The 21,335-nt window shown below is 36.6% G+C and overlaps 1 protein-coding gene across 3 annotated transcripts; it reads right to left on the bottom strand.

The window, feature by feature from the left end:
• Window positions 1-566: 566 nt before the first annotated feature.
• Window positions 567-16,728, bottom strand: Rab7 (RAS oncogene family member Rab7). 3 transcript variants are annotated; one of them, XM_067762728.1, is made up of 5 exons: window positions 16,444-16,728; window positions 4,719-4,999; window positions 4,394-4,612; window positions 2,155-2,292; window positions 567-1,885 (listed from the first exon to the last, which is right to left on the bottom strand). In XM_067762728.1, the coding sequence occupies exons 2-5, from the start codon at window positions 4,896-4,898 to the stop codon at window positions 1,796-1,798; spliced, it is 627 nt and encodes a 208-aa protein (XP_067618829.1). In that variant the 5' UTR covers window positions 4,899-4,999; window positions 16,444-16,728; the 3' UTR covers window positions 567-1,795. The 3 variants fall into 3 exon arrangements, with proteins under 3 accessions (XP_067618829.1, XP_067618831.1, XP_067618830.1); XM_067762730.1 differs by lacking the exon at window positions 16,444-16,728 and adding an exon at window positions 12,093-12,229; XM_067762729.1 differs by lacking the exon at window positions 16,444-16,728 and adding an exon at window positions 12,067-12,226.
• Between the last annotated feature and the right edge of the window lie 4,607 nt (window positions 16,729-21,335).

Raw genomic sequence — 21,335 nt, 5'->3', positions numbered from 1 at the left:
CCGCAAAATAACGCTATGTACACCACCAGACTTGTCTTGACATAATCTGTTGGAATCTGCAATGATTTATATTTTTATCCAAAAAAATCAAAAATAAAAAGTACTTTTTCGATTGAAAGTAATAATTAAATTTGATTCCAATTTTTTAGATCAAAAATAATCATTTTCTTTGTTTTTTTAAATTTTGATCACTAATTTTTTTACTCAAGAATGATTAGTACTTCTGATTTTTACTATTTTTTTCAGCCATAATTATCTTCGTTTTTAATTGTTTTGATTAGGAATAATCATTACTAGCAGGGTACCCGGCGTGGCTCGGGTTGGGCAGGTACTAATCTAAATAATTTGTATTTTAACGCATTCCTTCCCGTTACTCAAGGTCAAGCAATCAGTATATAAGATTTTATTGATCTTCTTCAAAATGTATCTCCCAATTTTTCTCATTCATACCCTTTATAATTTCCTTATCTCTCCGTCCTCTTTTTTTAACACCCTCTACCGCTCTCCATCTTTTGAAATTGCTTCGCATCTATGTGTGTGCTATGTATGTAAAAAAGGCATACGCATACATTTCTATGATTTTATTCCGATTTATTAATGTACATTTTTTGTTTCAAAGATATTTTATATTTAGCTTACATCGTATTTAATAAAAACTGAGATGTACATAAATACATACATATAAAAGTATTAAAATAGTCAATAAATCAATATAAGTAAAAACTGATAATATGCACATTCAAAATGTTTTAATTACATTGGATGTTTGACATTATTTACTGAATTTACATTGAGTTGCTTTATAACCATTAACGCCGCAGCACTTCAACATGTCACACATGTTTCTGCGGATGATGTTACCCAGGCGATTATATAAAACCTTGGTTATAATGTTGTCGTTTACAATGCAAAATGAAAATATACATACAGTGGGTGAAACTGCATGCATGGGCAATTTACAAAGATCTGACCATCCAGCTGACCGAATCATTCATCAAAAAGTTTGCATGTTGATTCCGCCATTTAGTCCCACAGTGGTTAACTTTTTTTTATCAAAAATATGGGAAAAGGTTGCGTCACCAGGGATCTAAGAGGCCAAATATGCTCAGCAAAGTTGCTAGGCAATTTCCATTGTAAATAAAATTAGAGTTTCCATATATGTAATATTGGATTATTACACATATGGTTTTTCCTAAATTTCAGACATCAATGATCAAATTTAAATAAAATTTAGTTTTGGAGCTATGAAAATAAATCGTCTATCAGCTCTTGGATTAATTAAAACGCCTGTTTTCAGAAATCTCATGGGTTCTGAATTTTTATTATGGATATTACTAAAAACAAACATTATCCTGGTTTTAAAAATAACAAATTATTCGTTTGCTCTTAAAAAATTGTTCATAGTTTTAATTTTTTTTATTATTATTTTCTTGATAAATTGTTTTACTTACTGTATAACCTTTTGCATCATGTATCATCATTTTTTCTTTGTTCATTATATATTTATAATTGTGTGTAGTATTATTTTAATAATATTTATATGTATATTTAAATTATATTTAGTTGCGAAAGTATGCAAATATCTTTCTATATATTTTTTGTTTTTTCTCTTCGCTAATTATCCAGTTGCATTTATGTTTGCGGCCGCATGCTATATACCAGTTTTTTTCTTGCTGTATTACTAACGCCAGTTTCGCATTTTCAATATAATTTTTATGTTATTTTAATACCGGCGATTTTACTATCGAATTTTTTACTTGCCGCATTGTCTAACATAATTACGACGTTAATTACATTAGCAATGGCAGCTATCAGTGTTACCACTGCTACTATTTCTATCGGTGTTGAGGCGGATTTGATCGGGAAACTCATTATATAACTCGACCTGTAGATGTAAAAATATGTAGGTAATTTAATTTAAATATTAAATAGTAAAAAGTTATTGAGAAATTGATTATTGTCATTCACAGGCAAATAAGAAACTTAATCAAGGATTATGAAACTCTTGGTATGACTTCTGAAGCAAACTTAGAAATTTAGTACACAACTATGCTCAATTCGAAAGTTCTAGAAACATTTCAAAAACTAAAATTGTCTCCAATTACGATACTTTCAAATATCATACTTCAGATCATTAGAGTCTTCATAACTTACCTCAGCTTCCTGTGCCAGTGCATTCTTGGCAATGGTCTGGAATGCCAATTCTACATTGGTGCCATCTTTCGCTGATGTTTCAAAATATGGCATATCATTTTTAGATTGACACCATTGCTGAGCACGCCTCGTCGAAACCTAGTGAAACACATATTATTTGAATTAGTACAGTTTTTAAATTGTTTCATTAAACATCGAGCAGAACAAAAATACTGTTGTCTAACGTAATATTCAAAAATCTAAAAATATCAAATTTCCATGGTTTTTTACTATCTATTGTTTAATGTTTCGAAACTTCTATTACTATAAAGAAAGAAAAACGATTGGAGTGTGAGTAAAAGTCGTATAGAATTTATACAAGAGTTTTGATTTTTATGCAAGAATCTTATTATTGCAAATTAAAAGCGTCGTATGAGTGAAAAAGGGCTTAAGTATTTCATTTCACTAACACAGAAGGCATAAGATTCAGGAAGAAAAGTTCCTTTGACTCTAAACATAATTTTGTGCGAGATGAGTTAGCCTGAAGGTTCGCAGGAGTGACGGATTCCTATATAGCCAAAGACTGCGGTCCCCTGAAGCAAGGGATGTTTCGTATGAAGTGGAAAGAGTCATTTATAATTCCTCTTCATAAGAGTGGCAGCAGATCTTGTGTCACAAATTACAGAGGAATAGCTGAACTCAATGCCATTCCCAAGCTGTTCGAAGCGATTGTCACAACGCAAATGGCGTGTAGTCTATCTTCGGTTATTGACTTAACACAGCACGGATTTTGTAAGGGAAAGTCAACAGTGTCTAACCTTCTGGAGTTCACGACCCTTGTATTCAATAGCTTTAAATCTAACTGCGAAATTGATGTTGTTTACAAAGATTTTAGTAAAACGTTTATTAAAGTATCCCATTCTCTGCTCTTACACAAACTCGACCGGTTAGGCTTTCCTCCTTTACTTTCCTCTTGGGATATTTGAATAAACGTAAACAGTTATTTTTAACAAATGTTGGTCCGAATTCATCAATGTAACTTCTGGTGTTGCGCAAGGTAGCCATCTTGGGCCAATGTTATTCCTACTATTCATTAACGACCTACCAAGTGTTTTGAACACTGTAAGCCGTTGATGTATGCGGATGACGTGAAACTTATTATGCCTATCCGCTCAGCAGAGGATAGAGCACTTCTTCAGTTGGATCTGAACAGCCTAGTTGTATGGTGTAATGCTAATCTCATGTCACTAAACCTCCCGAAGCTTAAGTTCATGTGTTTTACACGGAAAACCTTCTATTCCCATGAGTATGTGATTGGAGATTATGTTATTAAGCAAGTCACCAACTTCGCTGACCTAGGTGTTACAATGGACCCTAAGCATGACTTTAAGTTACATATAGAACCTTGCGGTAATAGGGCTAAAGGTACTTTGGCGTTCGTGAAAAGGTGGTCTAATGAATTTAATGATCCGTACGTTACTAAAGCTCTGTTTACATCATTGGTGAGGCCAATATTGGAATATGCTTCGATAATCTGGAGTTCACGTTATCGAATTCACTGCGATAAACTGGAATTGGTCCAAAAACAGTTTTTGCTTTTTGCTTTGAAACACTTGCCTTGGGACACGTCAAGGAATCTTCCACCGTACTGCAGCCGGTTAAAACTATTACAGTTGCCTACATTACATAGCCGTAGGAAGATACTTAATGTCTTATTTATAGTAAAACTCTTAAGAGGGATGATAGCTAGCCTATTTCTGCTTGGCGAAATTAAGTTCAATGTGCCAGTCAGGCCGTCTAGATATTTTCAACAACTGCATATAATTACATGCAGATCGAACTTCGAAATGCATGACCCACTTCGTGGCATTTTTTATGATTTCAATAATCACTGCAAAACTTAGATACATGCGACCCGATTTTCAGAATTAAAAAGTACCTACTTACTAACTTAAATATGTATACCTCTGTGTGTCTTTGCATTTGAAAGATTTAAAACATAAGTATTTCAGTATATTTTTGTAATTATTATATATTTAAGTCTTTTTGTTTGTTTTTATACTATACTATATTTAGTCTGATTAATTGTTAAATTTGTAGACTAATAAAATAAATAAATAAATAAAAAATTATTGTCATTCTCCTTAACATTCGGAAGCGTTTTTACCATTACAACTAAATTAATATTAAATCAATTTTTAAATTTGTAAAGCTCAGTAATTTTGTTACGCTGAATGCAAATAGACTTCATAAATTTTACCTGTCTATTATCCATGTCAACTTTATTACCCAACACAACAAAAGGGAAATGATCAGGATCCCTTGGACTCGCTTGTATTAAAAATTCATCACGCCATGAATCGAGATTTTTGAAAGAATTTGGCGATGTAACATCGTAAACAAGTACGCAACAATCAGCGCCACGATAAAATGCCACACCCAATGATTGAAAACGTTCTTGTCCAGCAGTATCCCAAATCTATATAAATATAAATGGAGTTATTGTATTTTGTTAATGTAAAGTAAAATATTGACATAAATATGTGCCAATCATAAACATATTTACATGTGTATGTGGTACATACTTGCATTGTGACTACCCGATCGTCGACAACCACTTCTTTTGTACAAAAATCAGCACCGATCGTTGCTTTGTATTGATTTGAAAAACGTTTATTTACATATTGATTCATTAATGACGTCTTTCCGACGCTGCTATCACCTAAGATGATAACTTTTAGCAGAGACTTCTTGCGCGTTGCCATAGCTTTCGATTATTTCGTTGTGACTGACGTTGTTACTAATGAATGCCCCTCAATATAAGAGTAGTTGTATTTTGTGAATGCCGTTTAAGGGGGTGATAAGCCTGAAATTAAGAAGCAAATATTTATAGCATACATTTTGTTTCAGACACAATACATGTACATAAATAAGTATTATTGTGTAGATCAATTTGATTGCAATGCCAAACTGCTTTAAGGTTGATACCAAATATTGTACGAGGGAAGGAATATAATTTCTTTAGTGGAAATTAGATATGGTACATCATATATACAAGCCAATGAATTGTGATAAATAATACTGAAGCGCAAAACGCATGAAACAGAATGCATGGCATACTTGCCGTTTTGTTTCTGACGTCACAAATCATAACCGCCCAAGTCGAGATAAGAGATTCTCTTGAATATATACTTGTTTACTTTCAATTGCTTTTAAATAAACAAGAAAAAACTAAATAAATGAATTTGACAAAGTCTGGTGCGAGTTTTGCAAACGTTATCTGCAACCTCTTCGGTTCCATGATTCCTAACTTTAGAATTGATTGATGCAATATTTTACCCTGTATATTGGCAATCGTTGTTTGTCTGAAATATTTGTATGCGGAATCAAAAACCGTAAAACGTAAATTAATAGAAAAAGGTGGATATTACGGCATATAATTTTTCGGAAAAATAAGGACAGTATTTAAAATAATTTTTTTAATGAAAATCTTAAAGCTACTCCCTCAAACTCTTAACCGCTTTCTAACTGCAAATAAAACAATTTTTTATACAAATTTGCAAGGTTACGTGCTGTCATGATCTGCCCTTTTAAAGACAAAAAAATATAATTTGCTCCCAATAACATTTTGGTTTTATATGTTTAACTGCCAGTGTAAATATTCATAAGTATGCATATTTTATTTTACGATTGATTTAATTTAATTTAATTTATTTATTATTACAGCTGTTTAGGCCTAAAACTTAAACTACTAAGTACAATTCATTATTATATCATTTATTTCTATTGAATATGCTGTTGGAATGCCATGTGATTCCGATCAGCATATTTACTGGCGTAACAAACGGACGAGTCTGGGAGCCAGTCATTTAAGGAAGGTTGGAAAGGACGCGTTTCCAATCCTCCAGGGCTCCCAGCTTAAGGCAACAAAAGTTGGAACTTATATTTTTCAATTATATTTGTATTTTAAGCTGTCGGAATGTATTGGTCTCCGATCAACACAGCTAAACATGTCTTTGGATGTTAGATATTGAAGTGTACCCAATCATCCTCAACTTTGTTTAGTAAAGACGCTGTCGGAACACATGAAGATTCCGATCAGCACATCTCAAAATATATTGGGAGGTTGAAAAGGACGTGTTTCCAATCCCCCTGCTCCAACTTTTGTTTGACCTTATTTTGGTTACACATCATATAATTTTATTGTTATATTAATGCTGTCGGAATGCGAGTGATCCCGATCAGCAACAGTAAATATAGGCTGAAAATACCGAATTCCAGCGACATTTGTTGTTGGAACTGTCTGGAGTTACAGGTGGCGGTGCATTGTATTTTGCTGCTACCAGTATTACCATTCCCTTTTCGCGCTCCAGTATCGGTATGTCATGTAAAAAATAAAACAAGTCAATTGATTACAAGTTTTCGACGATCAGTATCCCAACAAACACTGAAGTAAGATTAAGATTGGGGGAAGATTATATGTGACCCGGCGTATGAAAAGGTGCTTATGACTAAAAAACAAAAAAAAAAAACAAAACAGCTGTTAACAGCTGTTTCTCGCAATTTCGTTTTTGAGTCATAAACCACCTTTGCATAGGCCGGGTCACATATATAGACTACCCTTGTTCTCGCAGCTCTAATGTTAGACGATGATTTAAAAATACTGCAGAAACATAGCAAACAAAATAGGACATTATTATCAAATCCCCAGCGGGTTAGGGGGTCAGAATATACCCGCGGTAGGTATGCCTGTCGTAAGAGGCGACTAAAATACCAGATTCAAGGGGTCGTGTAGCGCAACCCTTAACGTTGCTAGCGCAATATATAGATTCTCCAAACCCAATTGTCGGAGGGATGGTTTGAAAGTTTAATGCGGCCATATAATTCGTTCTCGAGATGGTCGGGCTAGCACCTTAATGGTGCTGTGTTACCGGAGCGTACCGGATCTGTATTCGGCAAAGGACCATCACATCGATAACACTCCCCAAAGCCTTCGGGGAGTAACATTATCGCTACAGCAATAACAACAACGTCAAATCGAAAAAAAATAGAGATCACCAATCGAAACCTTATGCATTTCTTTAGTAGGGTTCTAATGTGAATTGAATTTGCAACGGTTCTCTTATCATTTTCGACTCGATTATTAGTATAGTTTCCTAATAATTTTCTCCAATCGAGATTACATTAGTTATGTTACGTGGCCATATAACAATTCCCAAACGTTAGGGATTGTGCTTGCTGGGTTATAATTGCCATTATAAATATTTTGTATCCGAAGATGCTGTTTTGTATTTATACCGAATAATCACAAAGTCTTCTGATACTAAATGATACCAAAAACAATAGGATTAAAGGGGTTGATAAGCGCAATACAAAGCTTTATAGTTTCAAAGCTTCCGCGATCCAATTGTCAACCTCACCTATGCGAGGGAAATCCTGTTACAAATATGAGTGTATGTTGTTGTTGTTGTATTAATGCATTAAGAGGCCTTCGCCCCATTCAATGGGCACAACCACTCACAAATTACCATCAAAGTATTCTAACGGGAGTCCAAGGAAACTGGCTGTTTCAACAGAGGTGCACCATAGGGAGATAAGTGTTAGAGGCGTAGGTTCCACATTACAATTGAAAAGATGGTTGGTGTCATGTGGGGACACATCGCATGTAGGACATACATAATATGAATGTGTCATACACATATTTATCAGGCGAGGCTCTGACGACTCCAAGTTCCTCATGGAACTAAGGGGTGGGGAGGACGGGATGGCCTAAAAGGTTTAATGTAGTCATATTAATATTTCTCGAGTTGGTCGGACTAGTACCTTAATGGTTTGTTACCGGAACGTACCGGATCTATATCCGGCAAAGCGTGCGGACGTGTTTTTAATCTCTCTCGTAGTTTTCGTCTTAATGTTTGTTTCAACTTATTACAATGGACGATTTTTGTGGAAAGTGTAATAGACGGTTCTCGAGAACTCTCGATAGTGATATAATACCTTGCAATGGATTATGTAAAAAAACATTCCATATAGCCTTTAGTAAAGGCATCTCTGATTATGAGGTCAGATTAATTAAAAACAATCGTCACTTGCTTTATTTTTGTGAAGAGTGCGTGGACATGCCGGATAAGCTCAGTAAAGCTTTAGACGCGATTCATATGGGCCAAAAGTAAGGGTTTGAAATAGTGTTGAGCGCTTTTGACAACAAGCTCAATAATCTGTCTAAACAGCTCGACGAACTAAAAAACCAATTAATGGCTTCTTTGCAGTCATCCAACAACAAATTAGTTACTCATGAGTCTTGTTGCTGTGCGAGAAATAGCGTATGTGGTGCCAGAAATAGCACATTGTTTGTTTCTCCTATTTCCATGCCATCCAACAACAATACTAATAACCCTTAGTCAAACAATCTTGCACACACGTTAACAATGCTTTGTATGCGATATTTCACAAATGCGTACCTATATCTAACACCTTTTCAGCAATTCCAACTTCTGCTTGGAGCTCTAAAGAACTCAAATATCTTAAAAATCGAAAAACGCGTTCTTTTAAGAGATTCAAATTATCCGCATCAAGACGTGACTATGCGGTATACTCTATTCTGCACCACAGGTACAATAGGCTTCAGAGAAGATGTTATGCGGAATACTTAAAAAAGATTAAGCATAAAATTTCCTCTAATCCAAAGTCGTTTTATTCGTTCGTCAACTCGAAAAGAAAAAATCAAGAGGTTTCCAACCGTAATGAAGTTTAACGATCTAAGTTCTAATGATGACAATGAAATTGCCAATATGTTTGCCACCTTCTTTAAATCTAATTAATCCACTGCCTATGACTCCCCGCCATTGATCTATCCATTCAAACTGTCCTCGCTAAATTAAGCATTTGATCCGTATATTCATACGGAAGGCGTACTAAGCCATCTGGAAAACCTAAAAACTTGCTATTCTAGCGGACCTGGTGAAATTCCATCTCTTGTGCCAAAAACGTGTGTACAAACCTCTTACATGTCTTTTTAACGCATCCCTAAAGCAAGGGATATTTCCCACTTTACAAAAATGGGAATAGATCATGTGTTTCAAATTACCGAGGAATAGCAAAGCTTAGTGCTATTCCCAAACTCTTTGAATCGATCGTCACAAAGCAACTATATCATAGGGTATCCTCAATCATTGACTTGTCTCAACATGGTTTTTGCTCGGGTAAATCTACAGTGACTAACTTGCTTGAGTTCACAACTCATGTGCTGAACGCATTTAAGGTTAATAGCGAAATTGATGTAATTTATGATTTAAGTAAATTTTAATAAAGCTTTTGATAAAGTTTCCCATTCACTTCTTTTCAAACTCGACCGTTTTGGCTTCCCGCCATTGTTTCTATCTTGGATATCTTCAGACTTGACGGATATAAAACAAACAGTTATATTTAATAACTGTAGGTCAGAAGCTAAATGATATTTCTGGTGTTCCTCAAGGCAGCCACCTTGGTCCAGTGCTGTTTCTGCTGTTCATTAACGACCTTCCAAATGTTTTGAAGTACTGCTAATGTCAAAATTCTTATGCCTATCCGCTCACCTATGGATAGATCAAATCTACAATCGGATCTGAATAGCCTAGTCGAATGGTGTAGTGTACATATAATGTCACTAAACCTGCCGAAGTGCAAGTTCATGTGCTTTACAAGGAAATCATACCAATCCTACGAGTATATGATTACACAATTAACCAAGTTATTAGTTTTGTAGACCTTGTTGTTCACTTTAGACCATATAGACATTTTCAACCGCTTCATATAAGCACATGCAGATCGAATTTTGAAATGCACGAACCTCTTCGTTGTCTGTGTACTGACTTCAATAAACGCTGCAAAAACATTGATACGTGTGACTCACTCTACGTAATAAAAAAATATCTCCCGACTACCTTAAATACGCAATGATTTGGGAGGGTGGCTTGGAATCACGTCCTTTCCAATCTCCCACACATCGCAGCCCTACTTGTTGTGTGTAAAATATATATCAGCTGCTCGAAATCACGTCCATTCCGACAGCACTAATAATCAATTCCCGTTGCCCGGCATCACAGTCCATCCCGACAACTGGTTTAGTAATGTATATACATATTTTATAATATATTTTTTTTCAATTTGTATGCTTCTGTAATTTATCTGTAATCCATACCATATTTAGTATGATTAATTGTTAAATTTGTAGACTAATAAATAAATAAATAAAAAAAATAAAATATCGATAACACTCCCCAAAGCCTTCGGGGAGTTTCGTTATCTTTAATACAACTAAAAAACCACCAATAACAAAAATCTTGTAAATAAGGAACGAAGTATAGGTCCTGAGTGATATAAATTGCTGTCGTCTTTTTATGTCCCGAGAGCACCATTCACACAGTGAGGCGGTCGCGCCTATTGGACAATTGGAAGCACTGCTACAACAACACCAACAACAACAGTACTCCACATATGGTAGGGAATGGAATGATGAACCGTTTCTGCTGTATAACCAGAAACCTGGGTATCCCAACAGGCATCTTATTGAATAGACCCCGCTTCCCAGGGACTCAAGAAGTCATCTCCCCAAGCAATATCAGGCAATAAGGCACAGTAGAACTCAACCGTATGATGAAAAGGAGCCCAAAAGAACCAGGTATCGCCCGACGAACCCCGTTTAATGTCAAATACCCTAAAATCGCAGTGGAGGAAAGCAGCCTCCTCAGGGAGACGCGCGTCACTCTAGCTTAACTTCGATCTGCATACTGTAACAGCTTAAACTCTTACCTATCCAGAATCAACCCCAACACATATAATGTATGTCCTGCTTTTAACGTGTTCCTAAATGACACCAAACATCTTTTCAAGTGTAACCACCTCTGTTAAAACTGCAAGTTTCCTTGGACACCCATTAGAGGATATTGATGACAGCTTGTGAGTGGTAGCAACTATTGGATGGGGCGAGGCCCTGCTACAAAAACTACAACAATAACAACAGTGATATTATCATTGATATCTACTAGCTATTATTTGTCAGCTCTTTCATTATGTGATCCTTTGACATGAATCAAGTCTTATCACAATTAAGTGGACATTTGTGGGACATACATTGTACATATAATACACTATATACTATGCACAATGTATGTACATCTGATTTCTATTTGAAATGTGTCGAAACAAAAGAAAACACTTAATAATGGGACCATGAGAATAAAACTGTTTTCAAGCGCAATACAAAGTCTTTTTGTTGGACAACTACTCAGTACAATTTTTAACCACAACTATGCGTGGCGCATGCAAGAGTGTGTTCGTAGACATATTTAGCAAGCGAAGCCTAGGCGACTTTAATCGGGACTTTTGCCAAACAACTATCAGCAGGAGGCCTCGTTAAGAAATATGCTCTCTAATTACTTTGATATTACGTCACTGAAACTTTCGGCTTGGTAGTCGAGCGCACTCCCTCCACTCCGCGGGGTCACCACAATACTAATGATAATCTTGTTGGGGAAGTTAGGAGGGTATAATGGTGAGGATTAGGTTCATGGAACACGGAGTGGGACAAAGAGGGCGACGGAAGTTCGGACAGGAGTTATGTCCGATCAGCTAGTTGCTATATTTAATCAGAATTCAAATGTATATCAACCCGTCAACCACCTTTTCCCCATCTCTTCTTGTATAACTAATCTTGCATGTGAGTCGGAGTTGGGTGTATTCGCTGGCTTACTCCATAATATTAAATAATCATCAGATATCCGTCTTCCTCCCCACAACTAGATTATTCTTAACCGATATTATTATTATTGAAGCGCACTTCCCCTTCATACCACACCTACATCCACATATAAATCACGCCTCTAGTTTAGTTTCTTCTACTTTTCTGTGGCTATGGAAGTTTGTTGTTTTTACTTCTTCCAAACTTTAATTTACCTTATTTAACAAAGGGCAATTATCACCTTTACAATTATTTTAAAAATTCACACAATTTATGTATGCAATTCTTTAGTTCCACGGAAAAAAATTTCCACAAAATAAAATTAACTATCTACAGCCGATGACTGATAGAAGAGCGATAAAAACAGGAATACGAAAATTTTAACAAAGAAATATGAATAAAAAACAAATGACGCAAAGTGTGGTGAGTTTATAAGGTAGTGTTGCCAGAGGGTGAAAATTTATTTTCTAAGAAATTCCAACGGAGGAACAATATAGGTGATAAAGGAGAGTAGGGAGGAATTTATGTTCTGTGAAGTGATGAAATAAAAATGAATTTTCATACATTTGAACAAGTTTTTGTCCCCGGCCCCCTGATTGCTGGTTCATTTTCATTTGATTTGACATTAAGGGCTCCGGCGATTAACAATGAGATTGACTGAATTTTTGTATGTGTGCGTGTCGGATACTTGACGACTCTCACATTAAAAAAGCCATCAATCAACATTTGCATTGGGAAACCGTAGGGTTCGGACGTGAATATGTCGTCATCGCATGATGATTTTTTTTACTTGCAACTACAACAGTTTTATTAAATAAAAAGTAAAGGAAAAATAGTGATAAAAACATATATGTAATACTCCTTCCTATATTGCTACAAAAAGCTAGGTACATTCCCAAACATCAGAGTGCCGATATATTGCTGTTTAAACTGTTTTGTTTTTGTATTCAATTATCGAATGTACCTAAATTTAAGTTTTTTCTTGTCACACTTATGCTGCTACCATCACAAAAAATTTATAGGGTGTGTTGTTTTGATTTCGAATTCAAAACACACTGCGATCATTCTCTAGTAGCAATATAGGAGTAATACATATATGGATAAAAAGAAATTGTGGATGAAAAGCTTGTACGCAAAACGAAATACATTGATAATTTTCAATAAATTAAATATATTGGTTTGATGAGCTTGAGGCCGTAAAGTAAATAAAACACGTTTATTTTCCTTTTTCAAAAATATTTAAACCATGAAAACTTGAGCTGGCGGATTCCAGACTACTTTCTCTCAGGGGGGTTAGAAATAAAAGGCAATGATTAATATTAAAAATTACACTAGTATTTTATTTCAAAGGAATGTGCAATAGAAAAATGAGAAGTAGAGTTTAAAAAGCAAACATGCAATTGCTACAGTTTTACCTTTTAATATATTCGGGGACTCTGCGTTCTGGCGTTGATGATCGCTGGAGTGACCTTTTTTATGGTTTTGAAAAACTTGTGGCTTAAATGAAGAACTTACGAGCGTGCGTATACTGCTGCGGCTTTAATCTAATTTAATATTTTTGAAAAAAAAAAAAAAAAATAAACGTGTTTTATTTACCTTACGGCCTCAAGCTCATCAAACCAATATATTTAATCATATCAAATAAGGCCAACAAAATATAGAAATTTTCAATAAATTTTAATATGAATTGCTGTTCTTCCGCGCATTTGTTCATTTTTAATGTCAACACAAACTAAATACAACACTGCTGTTTTGTCAATCACACCCCCGACTATCAAACAAGTAAGCGTCAAATGAAAATATCAAAAATTTTTGTCTTTCATCAAAGTGTAGCCGACAACAAATACGTGTGTCACGAAGCCACCCGACTGCATAAACACACACAAAATTTAGTCAATCTCGATGTTAATCGCCGGAGCCCTTTACATTTGTCTGCAGTGGAAATTCCTTTCCAACAAGAATTATATGACAGTGAAACTTCTGGGAATTTCATTTTCGAAAAATTGATTAATGCAGCCAGAGTTGGTTGTCAACAAAAAAAAAAAAAAAATCCTTTTTTTTCAGGTACATACACTTCAAACATTTTTGGAGCGCTCCTAATTAAAGAGCCCGAAACGAGTTTGAAATATATGACAAATTTGAGTCCCGCAAATATAATCATATAGAGCCTTTTATGACTCTGATATGATGAAATATATGAAACTTATGCCACGAGGTTTCAAACAAAGTAACTTTAGAACATATATTCAATTTATTTTGGAAAAATTGTCTTTCAAATTAAATTTGAATTTCATATACCGTTTCTTGCTGTTCTCTTCGGGGATTGGTATGAATGTTTTTTTTTTTGCATAAACGTTTCACCTAATCTAACAATTGCCTGCATACTTAAAATATATGTATAGGTTTCCTCCCATATATACTTGTTTTCAACAATGCTTTCCATTTTCTATGCCCAGCGTCAAATATCAGCCCTGAACGGGCCAGTCCTAATCGTTCATATAGTGCACATAAACTACTCCAAAAAGATTCATGTAAAATGCAAATTACGAGCTGTTTATGAGTCTGATCGAACTCCTATTTGGGCTCACATAAAATATGAATATTTTGATCATGGTCGGCATGTCCCTGCCGTCAACAGGCAAATAAAAATACAATGCTAACCCCAACGATACACAAGGTAAAAAATATGTATATATTAATAATTGTTTTCTGCAGCAGGCGGATTCTATTCATGCTCCTCTTGAATTAATAAACTCGAATAGAAGTTTTGAATTTGACAGTATTGTTCCTTGATAAACTATATATAAATGTATGTGCTTTTTATTTTTACATGCTTTGTTGGGAGGATTATTACCGATAAATACGCTTCATTTATTTGTTTAATAAGATTAGCACAGACAAACTGTAGCTTTTCGGACATGTTTTTATAAAGTAAGCAATGGTTTTTTTTTATAAAAAAGAACTCCAAACTTTAACAAAAAGTCGACTGCGACACATTATTTTATGTTAGGAGAAACGTTGAAGGCAGAGTTTGCACCAGGGATTCAAGGCGTTGTGTAGCGCACCCTCATGGGTGGGCCGGATATCCTAGAAGGTTAAATGGGGTCGTATTAAATCGTTTCGGAGATTGTCGGCTTTGTAGCTTAATGGTGCTTGGTACGGGAATGTAGCGATAGACACTAGCCGAAGGTTTTGGGGGGTGTTATCAATGTTAATGGTGACGGTAACAGGCATAAATAATGTATAAGCCCCTCATTCCAGAAACGATTGATGGACTCGCCTAGCGGGTTAAGGGGTCAGAATATACCCGCGGTAGGTATGCCTGTCGTAAGAGGCGACTAAAAAACCAGTTCAAAGGGCTGTGTAGCGCAACCCTCTTCTCTTAGGTTGCCAGCGCAATATATAGCCTCTACAAACCTAATTGTCAACCTCACTTATCCGCGGCGAATCCTGATTCACTAACAGACGAGGCTCTGGCGACCCCAAGCTCCTCATGGAACTTGGGGTGGGGAGGGAGGGATGGCCTGAAGGTTTAATGTGGCCATATAAATTGTTCCTGAATTGGTCGGGCTAGCTCCTTAATGGTGCTGTGTTACCGGAGCGTACCGAATCTGTATCCAGCTAAGGACCATCACATCGATAACACTCTCCAAAGCCTTCGGGGAGAAACCTTATCGCACAACAACACCAACAACAACAACACCAACAACAACAACAACAACACCAACAATGACGACAACAACAACAACAACCTCATTGAACCTTCTATTCCATCCCGCACGCACCTTCACCATGAAGAATTCGCCATTGGTAGGTGAGGTTGGCCATTGCATTGGAGAAGCCGTAAATTACGCTGGCAACGCTTTGGCGTATTGTTCCTTTAGTGCACCATTAACGATAATGGGTAAAATATTAATTATTTATTACTAAATTTTTGTGGAAAATTTAGTATACGGTTTCTTATATTAAAATTACAACTATCGAAAATTTTTAATTATTGTACTCAAGTAAATTGTTAAGGTTGAGCATTTTCATCATCTGATGGATATTTAAAGTCACAAAACTGACTTGCCTAGAACTGGGTTAAGGTCCACCTTAGTATAGAATTCGGAGCTACGTAAATGAAGGGATTTCTGGGTGCGAATCCCGGCTTGGTGGACTGATGGACAATTTTACCAGCCCTTTTAAATGATTGCGCTACACAACCTCTTGAATCATTTGATCATATAAGCCTTCTCTATTGACAGACATACCGGGTGTATTCTAAGCCCCCAACCCGCTTTTGACGCAGTTGACCCGTTTATTGCGCTTCGATGAAAAAAAAATCTACCAATACTCATTTTAAAATGCCCGAGCACTGCTGTTCCATATTTCAAACAAAAGCACTATTGCCTTTTCCAGCACTGGTCTTTTGTGGTGAATTAAATTTTTGATACGAAAAGCAAAAAAAAAATGTAATCCAATAAAGAAAAATTTAGTCAGAAAATATAAAATTTAATATACATTACTAAAAAAAGGCAGTTCATAATGCGCAATTGGTTAGTAAAAGCAACAAAAGCTGCAACCTTGCAAACAAAATTGTACATACATACCTACGCTTAAACTCTTTTGTTTCTTAATTACGTAGCAGCTTCCCACAGTAATTAAAATAGATTCCCTTGATTTTTTGCAAATTAGATTTTTGTTAATGGAATTATTACAAGGAAGTTCGTCATAAACCTTTTTTGTACTTATATTTTTTCACCAATTTTGAAAGCCAATCGATAAAACTATAACAGTTTACTTGCTGCACACTTTTGCGAAATTGTATATTTACTTCGTAAAATTGTATCACTTTGATCAAGCATAAAATTAAAACTCGGTTAAAAAAATTTCACTTTTAATAAATTGGAGCACTGCCAGTTCAGTATTTTTTCAGCTTGTTACACTTAAATTTACGTTAGAGGGCGCCATAAACATACCCATGTAAAAGTGGATTACCATAGACAATTTAGCCTCGTTGCTTCGCTTTTACACGTTGACTATGCCACTCCTACTCCTCGCTGCTTTCGCTTTAGAACGAACAAAGCGCTTATTTAAATACGCCTAAGGCTGCAGTCATAGGTGCGTTATTGGTAACCTTATAACAGCTGAATCGACCAACCTTATGGAAATCAATGCAATCGATTATTGGTGCCGCTAAGGTCGTAACCGTATCGTAGCCCACCAATTGGTTTTTGGTTTTCCGCCGCAACCATAAACAGCTGATTACGTTAGGGATACGACTACAGCGATACAACAAACGGCACCAATGACTCCCCTTTAAGGTACCAATGAAACGTGTATATAAATGCGCGTTAAAGGCTCAGTTAAAGCTGGAGACATTGGTGCTTTATCGGTAACCGTGTCGGTAACCTTATAACAGCTGATTCGACTAACCTTATGAGAATCAATGCAATCGATTATTGGTGCCGCTAAGGTCGTAACCGTATCGTAGCCAACCAATTGGGTTTTGGTTTACCGTCGTAACGATAAACAGCTGATTACGTTAGCGATACGGATACAGCGATACGACATACGGCACCAATGACTTCGGCTTAATGGAGACATAACACAGTTAGGCCTGTGCGAGTTTAAACTCCAGTTAAAGTTGACTAGAATGAATTTGACCTTGCCACTTTGTTCGATAACATAAAAGTTGGCTAGAATTTAAACCCGCACTGAAAATCTGGGCCTTAGTTTGGACGTATTGGTCGTATCACATCATTCCCGCGATAGTCGGGTTAGTACCTATTTTGCGGACCATGCCGGATCAATATCCAGCAAGATATGAAGGACGTATATTGCGTGAGTATTTTTCCAGGCCGGCAGCTCCCTCCAGCTTGTTTCTTTTAAGTCTAAAGACCATTGCGGAGATGAGTATCGCATGAGCGGCTGGGCCAGTGCTTTATAATCCTTTTTCTTAGTGTAACGATAAGAATACTCCCCAAGGGTTTCGGGTAGTTTTATCGGTGTTGATCTTTGCCGGATATTGGTCCGGTTCGGGAAGGAGTTGATATGAACACGTTGAACCTTCTAGGTCATCCAACGACCTCCTATGATCTCTTTCATTTACTCATTCTCCGGCGAAATTGTGCCTAATTTAGCCCTCTTCGCAATTGGTGCTCGCGCTATAATGAACTGTACAACTGTATTAGTTTTGAGCATTCGTTTGCTGCTATCCGTAAGGAAATACTCTCACGTATGGCATGCTATTTTTCAAAGATTTTTAATTTGATGTAAATTTTTATTTCAATATTAATTTTGATTTAGATATTGATTAAAATTAAAATATAACTTAATTAATTTTACTGTTTATAATTTTGTTTTTATTTTAAATTTTGTTTTTACACTTATGTTTTTTTCTTATTATTTGTACTGTATCTTGTATCCAGTAGTCGACCGCTTTATACCTGTGTTGACTTTAATATTGTAACGAATTTAGTGAAATTCCGCTTATTCCAAATCTTCTGCTAACGTTCGAATCGCTAAACTGTTTAATAAATAACTCCAATATTCAATTATGCAAAAATGGTCTTTATTAGACCACTTTGAAAATACTTCACAATAACACTTAACTTCACAACCAATAGCGTGCTTAAATATAACTGATTAGTCATGCCTCAGCTTGTGCTGTTTTTATGCTCTTCGGTTTCCTCGTTTACCCATTTCTCCTAAGGTCTAGTAATTTCGTGAACTTTATGCTTGTTTACCAGCTATATACATGCATATTTGTAGTTTGTGAGTACTACTGTGTATATGTGAGTACTACTTTTGCTGATGAAGACATGCGTTTGTGAGGTTTGGGTTGCCTTGTATGTATGTGTGTAGATGATGATTTTTTTGTTTATGTATATACTGCTTAGTATCGGCTTAGTGATGGTAGTATCGCTTAGTGATACTAATGCCGTTTTCTTTTCTGGCTAAAGTGTTATGCTTTTTGTACGCCACGCAAGGCTTGTTGTTCTATTCTAAAAAACAGGCAACGCATTTGTCGTACGGAACACGTTTGACCGAACCGTCAAGCCCGTAAGAATCAATGTGTGCGTCTGTGTACACGTACATAACATATTTGAGTGTGTATTGTTTACAGCAAAGCACTGTTGCCATTGACCAGTTTGCATGCGTGCTTATGCAAACATCACATCAACTTTTGGAATTACAATTTTTCATGGTGCAAATGGCACAACACAAATACTGAATATGAATTTCTAGGTAATTTATTTGTAACCTCCAATTTTATATAATAATTTTAGGATAATTCAACAAAATTTTAAACAATCATTTGGCCATTTTCTATAATAACTGCAATTGGTCCAAACATAGCACACAGAATATTTAATAGGCAACTTGTGAGAGAGCGATCAGCTGACACGTTCTGACGGAAAAAATCAAAATTGGTTTGATTTCACCGTTCCGGCCTACGTACGTACGTGCGTTGAACGTCGGTGAGTTTTCGTTTACATTGCGCACTCATAAGATAGGTCGTGTCAGCTGACACGTTTTTTGTACGTACGTTCGTGAGTACCTGAGGTATAACTGAGGTATAATTCGTTCTTTTGTGAAAATTGTTGCCTGCTCGCAACGCAAAAGCGTTACACTTTTACCCTGTATAAAACGGCGGTGTGGCAGTGCAACTCTGTGAAACTTTCAATTCGCTCTTAAGTTCCACATATACTCTGTTAATATGAGTGAATATGGTGAGTTGAAATGTTCTTTGTATGCACTATAAATGTTGAACATTTTCTGGGGTAGGAGTCACTCTATTGAGGCTTTAGCATTTACTTAGGCAACAATTTATTTCAGAAAAGAAAACGCTATAATATTCGTCACAATGCCCTCCACCTAAGTCTGATCGTCGCAATCAGACAAATCTCTCGATCTAACCGCTGCTAGCCTCTCCAAATGAACCACCCTTCTATTTCGTAGTTTCCCAATGGTTTGTATGCGGTAGATGGTATCACTGATCCTCTTCACAACTTTGTAGGGGATTTCCCAACTGCACCAAAATTTGGATGGAACACCTTTCCGCCGGTGAGGTTTGTATAGCAGTACCAAATCACCCTCCAGGAAACCTTCCGAATTATTGTTCTTGTCGTACCTTTGTTTCATCCCACTACTCATTATCCTGGACCGTCCCCTCGCACTATGTTGTTTGGCCAATGAACTACTTCGCAGTGCTTGATCTTGACGGATTGACTTTGCATCATCAGTATTGTCTTGTGGGTCCATAAGAGTAGTGCGCCCTGGCTTGAAACTACCCTTGCATTCTTTCTGCGAAATTCTTTCCTTCGTTTTAGTGCGTCCATTTGGGTTTGTCAATGCCAATGTTTCTCTCGCAGGTATCTTTGATTTTGCTTTCTTTGGCCCATTCGTTCCATCAACCCTTGCCCGATCTACTGCCTTTGACTTTGGTGGTCTTTGTCGAATCGCCTCCACCAGCACTCGCTTACTGTTGAACCCTTTCTCCAAAATGAAGTTGAGCGGTACATCCTGGTTCTTATAGCGCATACTCCTTCTTTACATGTCGGTCCTGAAGTCATGGTCAACTAAGAAGTCCACTCCCAACATGACTTCATCAACGATCTCCGCCACAACGAATTTGTGTCGAACCGTGACCTTTCCAATTAAGACTTCACATATGAATTCGCCAGTGACCGTACGCAACCATGCTCCAGGAAATGGATTTACCCTCCTCTTGACCAAATCAGATCGGATTAAGGAATGAGATACGCCCGTATCTACAGTCAGTACACGCTCCTTGCCATCCACATTTCCTGTGACGGTAAGAATGCTCGATTTCCTTGGAATAGTCTGTAAGATTTCCGCTGCAGGCCCTTTCAATGCCACGAACAGTGCAGCAACTTTATCTTCCGCATTCCAGTTGTTCACTGCTGACGTCTTCTCAAATTGCAGCTTAAATACCTGGAAAGGAACAGAGCCGTAAAAAGTTGGAGTTTTTACCTTCGGATTGCTTGCTGAAACAGCTGGGCGATTTAGTTGCAGCACCTGTATACGACCTCTAAATTTTTCAACCTCGGCATCGATTTTGTCCTCGAGTTGTAAAATTTTTGTATCTTGTGCCTTCAGCTTCGATGATACCCTTATCTCCTGCGCCTCCAGCTGCGAGGATATGCGACCCTCTTGTGTTTTCAACTGTTCAGCCAACTGAGATGTCATATATGTCTTCTGTTCTTCCAGAATTTCCATCTTGGATGTAATCTGTGTCGATATTTCTGAAATTCGCGTTTCTTGCCCTTCAATCTTGGATGTTATACGGTTCTCCTGCGTTTCCAGTTTGCGACGACATTTCTGAAATGCGTGCCTCCTGTGTTTCCATATTGGATGTTACTGTCGATGTTTGTGCAGATATTGCAGCCAAAATAATGTTCAAGTCTGCGCTCGTAACTGTCTGCGATGTTTCGTTTTTCTCTTAAATTTTTGTTGTTGTCTCGTCGTCATCAAG

The sequence above is a fragment of the Eurosta solidaginis genome, chromosome 1, assembly GCF_040869045.1.
Source record: "Eurosta solidaginis isolate ZX-2024a chromosome 1, ASM4086904v1, whole genome shotgun sequence".
Taxonomy (NCBI): Eukaryota; Metazoa; Arthropoda; class Insecta; order Diptera; family Tephritidae; genus Eurosta; species Eurosta solidaginis.
This window is presented reverse-complemented; position numbering and strand designations above follow the sequence as displayed.